The 7,740-nt window shown below is 38.6% G+C and overlaps 1 protein-coding gene across 1 annotated transcript in view; it reads right to left on the bottom strand.

Moving 5' to 3' along the window:
* The window catches only part of PPIL4 (peptidylprolyl isomerase (cyclophilin)-like 4), a 26,634-nt gene extending 19,590 nt beyond the window's left edge, over positions 1-7,044 (bottom strand). The window contains exons 1-6 of the mRNA XM_009324126.1: positions 6,982-7,044; positions 6,833-6,897; positions 4,916-5,033; positions 2,431-2,573; positions 1,978-2,074; positions 455-571 (exon numbers count right to left, since the gene is read on the bottom strand). Of these exons, the coding sequence (XP_009322401.1) occupies positions 455-571; positions 1,978-2,074; positions 2,431-2,573; positions 4,916-5,033; positions 6,833-6,867 (510 nt within the window). The 5' untranslated portion in view covers positions 6,868-6,897; positions 6,982-7,044. The remainder of the gene's footprint in view (positions 1-454; positions 572-1,977; positions 2,075-2,430; positions 2,574-4,915; positions 5,034-6,832; positions 6,898-6,981) is intronic.
* Between the last annotated feature and the right edge of the window lie 696 nt (positions 7,045-7,740).

The following is a 7,740-nucleotide window of genomic DNA, read 5'->3' on the forward strand; positions in this document are numbered from 1 at the left end:
GGAAGTGGTTGAGTCACCATCCCTGGAGGTATTTAAAAGACGTGTAGATGCGGCGCTTAGGGACATGGTTTAGCGGACATGGGGGTGTTGGGTTGACGGTTGGACTCGATGATCTTAGAGGTCTTTTCCAACCTTAATGATTCTATGATTTATATTACGTATGTTATGTTTTTAATTGGATGCATTTCTAGCAAGTTTTTATAAAGTCTCCACTGGTCCACTTTTAATCCTGGCTTTGAAAATGAAGTATCATCGGTTTTACTAGAAAACTATCTCCAGTGCTCGTGCTCAATCCTTTTCACTGTACCACAGACATTTAATAGCACAGATTCTGAGCCACATCATCATCATCAGATGAGCAATTTCAAGATAAATAGTACACATCCTACTAAACTTAATAACACGCACACACAGAGGAGTAACATCTAAAAGGTAAATACAGAGAGATGATCACCATTTCCAGAAGAATGGCACGAGTTTTTGCTTCTTTTTCTGCCTGAACTTCTTCTATTTCATCTGCAGACCGTCCTTTCAAGTCGTCAATTTCTTCATCTGCTCCTATTCTGCCACTCTGAAAAATGAAGGAAAAAGCTATTTATTACTAAGCCATGGCCAAAAATTCTTTCTCACTTTCCAAATATTACTTGGATGACCTCCCCCCTTACCCCCCAACACATGAAAAATGCTTAAGCACTGTATCTCTGCAAAACTGGGCTTTCATTCTCTTCTTCTCACTTAGATTAAAAAAAGAGAGAGAGAAGAGATTATCCTCATGTGTTTCAGGCACTATGAACTATGCATGAACTTCCAGGCCCAATGTGAACCATATTCAGTTAGACATTCTAAGTTCTTTTATACTCCCATCTCATACTCATCATCTCACCACAAGTGTGAACTCATTTCTCATCTAGATAGCTCCTACCAGAAATGAAGACAAGGGACACTGCAAATATCTGTGATGCCTAAATAAGACTGAAACATTAAATATAGTATATGAGAACAAGAATTTTGTTTTTACACATCTACTCCGAGGCAGGATTTGAGGTTTAATTTTTTCTCCTCATCAACCTCTCTAGAATGCTGCCCTTCTTACAGACTTTCCTACACCAAAAGGTGTATTTCAGACAGGCTATGGGGGAAGAAAACTACACAGTTAGCAGTGAGCTATTAAACTCCTTGTACCATTTAAAATATCTGAAGGTGTAACAGAGATTAGCACAGTGCAGACATACTATGAAAGCCTAATTCCAGTCTTGTAATTATATCTATTAAGCTTAAAAATAAACAATATACTCTCTAGTCAATTTATTCATTGCTTGAAACAACTGCTTCCATACAAGGAGATAATCTCACATAGCAACTTCCGTAACTGCACGCTATGAGTAAGTTATGAATAATTACTATTATATTTTTAGCAAATTCCTTCTGTTTGATCAAATACACCACAACAGTAGGTATGCTTGCAGAAACGCAGACTATTTCACATTTAAAAGGAAAACAGCAGTAAGCACTTTAATATTAATAAACATTAGTTATATTTTGTCTTCTACCAGAGCATACAAAAACCCAGTAATGCCAAAAGTGAATATTCTGAATTTTCTGCTTAACTGCACTATAATTAGAAATCTAAAATATGGCTTTCCAACCAACTCCACCATAGTCGCAAGGGAGAGCACACAAGTCACCCTTTTATCCTTTTCTTGAAAGATTAAGCAGCCATATTTGATTAAACACAGCAATAGCCCCAAATAACAGACAAGCATTTGACATATCAGAACTCAAGCTGGCATAGCAGAAGAGCATCTCTTATCCTCCCATGCTAAAAATGTGTAGTTCTTTTAGGATATAGATTTGACAGACAAAGTCTTAAAGACAGAATTCTTATTTTGACCAAGTCTGTGCTGGCCACTAATAGGGGTAAGTTTATTTAATTATTTCTTCCAACTTTTCCCTGAGAAGCTAATCATAAACACTCACATCTAGTTGTTCCTTAGTAGGTTCTGGTGAGCGATCAGGAATAGACAAGCCAGGTGGATCTTCAAATGGATCATCTAAAATTACTGTGTGATTTATCCTTATAGAAAACAAAATTAAGACCAGCATCAGTCACATGCAAATAAAACTCTCTTTACCCAAGTAACAGGAAACCAGCCCCACTGATTCTCAGTTATATCCCAAACAGCCAAACATACTGTATGCTTGTAAATACTAGTACTGATGCTTTTGTAAAGGCAACATAGTTGCACATTTTCTTATATAGCAGTTTATTTTAGTAGCTGTTTATTTTACCAATAATATTGGAATAAAAGAGTATTTAAGACACCATGTACAGGTCACCTGACATCACTATGTTAATCTAGTTTCAAAAAAAAGATGAATGTGTTTCATTATAATGTATTCCTCAAAAAGGGAAGTTAAAAGCAGTCACACCTGATATCTTGATATGGAATAAAATCCTTATCTACAAAGGTTTCATTAATGGTCTTCAATACATCCATGCCTTCTGTCACTTCTCCAAATACTGTATGCACGCCGTCAAGGTAATCCAGGTTTTCCCCTGTAGTGATAAGAAACTAGAAAAGAAGACACAAAACCAGTAACAGTGAAGAGGAAAATTCAGGGCTTGAGTTTTACCTTAGGAAAGGTACAACTCTCACTGAAATTGGGGGGACGGGGACAGACACGACACAAAAACAAACTCTTCCTGACTTCTGCGGAAGAAGGCTAGTCATCTTCTACCAACTCTGAGAACATGGTGACCCAACCTACAGCTCACAGCCACTGCCTGAGGAAGAGAGGCTCTCTCATACAGGTCTCCCTCCGTACAAGCTTGCAGCTCTGGCTCACTGGACCCTTCTGTGACTTCGTATGATTCAGTAACCTGGCAGAAAACCGGACCAGCAGAGGACAAGCAGATAGTTATCTGCCAGGTAGGTTTATTGAGCAAGATCAGCAAAGGATGCAACAGGCATCACAGCTGATGAAAGGGAGAGGACAGAAAGAGCAAGGCTACCCCTCTGGGCAGCAGTGAGCTGTGACCTGAGCTCAAACCACCTGTTCATCAAACTGCATTCAGCAGGTGCATTTTCACAATTTTGCCAAAAGGTTCCAGGTGAAAGTTCTACCTTCACCTGCTTCTATCCAGACTTCTTCCTTCCTTCCCTCCCTTGTATCACAAACCCTTCTCTCCCAAAAAACAGGATGCAGTAGCATTGAGAGGAGAACTAGAACGCAGTAGCACTGACTTAGATCAGCTTGAACTGGCACTGAAATGTATCATAGAATCATTAAGGTTGGAAGAGACCTCTAAGATCATCAAGTCCAACCGTCAACCCAACACCACCATGCCCACTAAACCATGTCCCTAAGCGCCTCATCTACACGTCTTTTAAATACCTCCAGGGATGGTGACTCAACCACTTCCCTGGGCAGCCTGGTCCAAGGTTTAACTACTCTTTCAGTAAAGAAATTTTTCCTTAATGGTGACTCAACCACTCCCCTGGCCAGCCTGTTCCAATGTTTAACCACTCTTTCAGTAAAGAAATTTTTCCTCACATCCAATCTAAACCTCCCCTGGCACAACTTGAGGCCATTTCCTCTCGTCCTATCGCCAGTTACTTGGGAGAGTATCCTAACACAAATCAGGTGTTTCACTTGAGGGCAAAACTGAAGCTATGGAAATTGATACCAGCTGAACACTTGGTAACAAAGACCAAAGACGCCTGGTAGTGAATGAAGGGGGAGGAATCAGATATGCACAAATAACAGAACACAGCCATTACATCCACACTTTACAATCTGACTGGTAACATCTCACTCCTCATTCTCTGCAACACAGTTAAGACTAGTTAGTATTTGCTATAGGTTACACTAAGCTACATTATATTTGTAAGCCAACTCCATGTAATTCCTTACTGGAATTTTTCTTTCCCAAGGAAGAAGCTGCAATAATGTTCCTGGGAACTGCATTCACTCCCATACGCCTGTGTATATGCTAGCAGGCTGCTTTCTTAGATGTAAATATAAATGTCATCTCTTCTTCCTAAACTCCCCACCCAAACAAGCAATTTTATACATACAATGCAGGGAAGCAGCAAAACTAACTCCATATATTACAAGCTCTAACTGGAATAAAACTGTAGATTTTTTAAATTACTCTTCCATTATTAAAAAAAACTCTTTTTAAAATAAAAACATATGGACATTACAAGTGAGGCATTTTAATATATAAAAGTGACAATGCATCTAAAATAATAATTTAGAAATAATATCATTCTATGAGATTAGAGCTTTAAATATACCTACAGCAAAAACTTTGTGCACGTGAACAGGGAACAGCAAAGGGAACAACAACACTTTCAAAGTTTGTTTTATAACAGCACTGGAATAAAACTGTAAACTTACATTGTATTATTAATGCACGCTTTTATGTAACCATACAGAGAGAACTGTGATATGATTTCTGTTTCCAAACTAACATGAAGTTATAACCAGAAAGTTTTAAGATTATTTTAAAACCCAATTTCCTTATTTTTCACTTCCATTTAACTATAGGATTTTTTCCTGTCCATTCTATAAATTCACAAAATCACATCAAGGTATTAACAGAAATGAATAAACAAGGAAAAAATAGAGGATGGAATTGTAAGAAAAAAAGTTTATGAAATTAATCTAGGACAGGATTTGAATCTGAGCATTTTAATCTCTTTCTTGTCTGTCATCAAATACCCACTGGCACCTGGGACACTATGCAAAATACTTCTCTATGGCCATTTTTTTACATGCCTTTTGACCATATTGCAAGATGAAGATATTGAGATGACACTCTCATTGTTACGCCTCTTTTGTAAATTCAAGGAATTTTCATTTTAGTTACTTAGATGTGTACCAAGGCTTTCCAACACTGTATGCTGACCTGTGATCCATGCTGATCATTGCCATTGTTCACCATTGACACGGTTCCCTTTTTCTTGTGCTTAATTCTCGGCACTTTTTCTGCCTCAAAAAATCTAGCTTGATCACCGTACAGTTGACTGAAAATATACATAACAAATATGTTACAAGGCAAAGGAATTTTAAAAAGTGACATAAACAGATGCTGTGAAACAGTAAATAAAACATCTTAAAAGTTCTTACGCTGGCATTCAAATAAAACCAGAATTTACATTGCATCCACGCACATTTTTATGGACCTGTACACTTACATAATTCACCACTTTACATTACAGGGAACAACAGATTTTTCTCTGAGGCGTTTCACAGCGGCTTTTTTGGGGGTGTGTGGGGTGTATTTGTATGTTTTTAAATGCAGTATATAACATTTTTTTAAGGCATGAAGCAACTATGTATTTTGATAAGTAGGTTCCGTAAAAATAAGTTAATCCACACCATAAAAACGTAGTAATTTATGTCACAAATTTCTCTTCCAAGGTAAATGGAAAGCCACTAAATCTATGTGTAAACTTAGTTCATCACACAGACAGGACTGCATACAGTAATTTGAGATACACAGGATATGGCAAACTGTTACATTCTTTTTAATTCTAACCCTGATATCATTCATTTCGTCTCACTCCATAACTGACAGAGGCATGGTCAATACACACATTTGCCCAAATTTAAGGACAGTGTTCTGTTTGAACTCATTGTGCTAAGCAGGTGTAAGCCTCTATGAAGAGAGGATTCAAATCAAACTTTGCCTGCATCAGTTTCCTGGGTAGCAAGAGCAGAAACTCCAATTTCGTGGACTTCAGCAGTAATGAACAGCTAGAAAAGACAAACTACCATTCTCCATGCTAGTAGTGAAACAGAACCTGCCGCTCTCATCACACTATACTTCCCTATCTGTCATACCAAAGAGCCTCAGAAGACCAATCCTTAAAAAAGAGCAGAATATCAAGATAAACTTGATCTACCCGTGTGCCGAGACAGCTCAGGTCTGGCAAGTTTACCTATCTGGACTTGCATCTGCTTAGCACAATTATATTGCTTCCAGGATCACCAGAGTGGTGATCCATGTATCCAGGTTTTCAGGTTTTGTATTTAAGAGGCTCTGATAGACCAGACTTAGAGAAGCCAATACTGGTCTAGCAATGCTGTCTGTGTTCAAACTGAGCTATTTATCTCTGTATAGTGTGTTCCCCAGCGCTCCAGGTTTAGTTCTGCCCTGCAATTTTAATTCTACTTTTAATAACAATTTCAAAGGAATCATATAGAACATATGCACTTTGCTAACTTCCATCCTAGCTGTCTGCATGATTTCTTCAACTTTTATGTGCATGACCACTGAAAACCATCTTAAACAAGGAAGAAAAGTGATTTCCTTTACACACTCAACATGACTAAAATGAACTTAAGTAAATTTTTAGAGCAACAGAATTACTTTCTTATGCACAGAGGAAATCACGTATAACCTCTATATTCCCCTCCCACTCAATTAAATACACTTTGTTACAAAAATAAAAGTAGTAACAGACTGCTAATGATTTTGCCTTCTACAGAGCACTTAGTTATGATACTTCTCTCACAAAACCAAATCTATAGTTATTTGCTGGCTTTTAAATAAACAGAAATGTATGTACAACTTGTTAGCTGTAACTTTGTTTCTAAGGTCAGAGATAGAATACTGTCCAGAAAAAAAAATCTGAATGGCCAAAAGCAGCATAGGAATTACAAAGGTATTTAGGTACGACAACCGAAGAAGTTTATGCATCAACATTTTTACTTCCCATCAGTAATTCTGCCCAAACAGAGCTGAAGACCATCTAATTGGAGCCCCTATTCCCCTATACAACTTCTCTGTCGATTAAGTAAACACAAAAGTTTTACTTACCAAAATATGGATTCCCCTCCACGGCCAGTTCCCATGGGGTCACCGGTTTGTATAATAAAATCCCTCTGCCACAAAGCAGAATACATAAGGTATTGCTTTCATGTTTGTGAATTTAAACCAACAAAAAATAAGGAATTGAGACTACTCACCTGTACATTATAAATAAGACAATAGTTGTAGTACTTGACTTTGCAGAGCTTCAGAAAATTCAGACAAGCTGCAAGAAATTATACCAACATTTACTAAAGAAAACCCCAGATATAGTAAGTATAGATATAACAGACATCCAGTTCAATGCGTAGAAAAGTGTTTTTGGAGCAGAGTCTGTTAAGACTTATCAGCGTACAACCTATAAACGCTGTGAGAAATGCCCTAAGGGGAGGTAACATTTCCTCCCTTCCTAAAGCCTACCTCTAGCGATTCAGAGAACCCTAAATACAGCTACTTATACAGAAATGCACATTTCTTCTCCCCAGTTTCTTTCCAAACACCTAAGAAAGAAGAACACAGTCGCCTGTCGATTTAGAATATATTACATTTTCTCTTTTTTTTTTCCTAAATATACATTACGTGTATAATAAACGCATAATAAAAAAAAAAAAAATCCAAACTTCCCAACAGCACTTGATGCTTGTATTTCAAACACGTATAGGCAAGCCCACGGGGACCGCTGACGGCCATGGAACTCCCGGCACTCAGTTGGATCCGATCCCAGGACCGAGGCCCGACGCGACACGCCGAAACACGGGGTGGGAGAAGGCGTGTGGCTGACTGAAACCACCCGTTTGAAGCCTGCGCCCCTAGGAGGCCGCGCCGGCAGCTAAACCTCAAGTTGCGACGGCCCCAGCGAAGGGCCCGGCTCGCTACCGGGGCCGTACCGGGGCCGCGGGCGGGGGTGCCGCCGGGCA

The sequence above is a fragment of the Pygoscelis adeliae genome, unplaced genomic scaffold (assembly GCF_000699105.1).
Source record: "Pygoscelis adeliae isolate BGI_AS28 unplaced genomic scaffold, ASM69910v1 Scaffold105, whole genome shotgun sequence".
NCBI lineage: Eukaryota > Metazoa > Chordata > Aves > Sphenisciformes > Spheniscidae > Pygoscelis > Pygoscelis adeliae.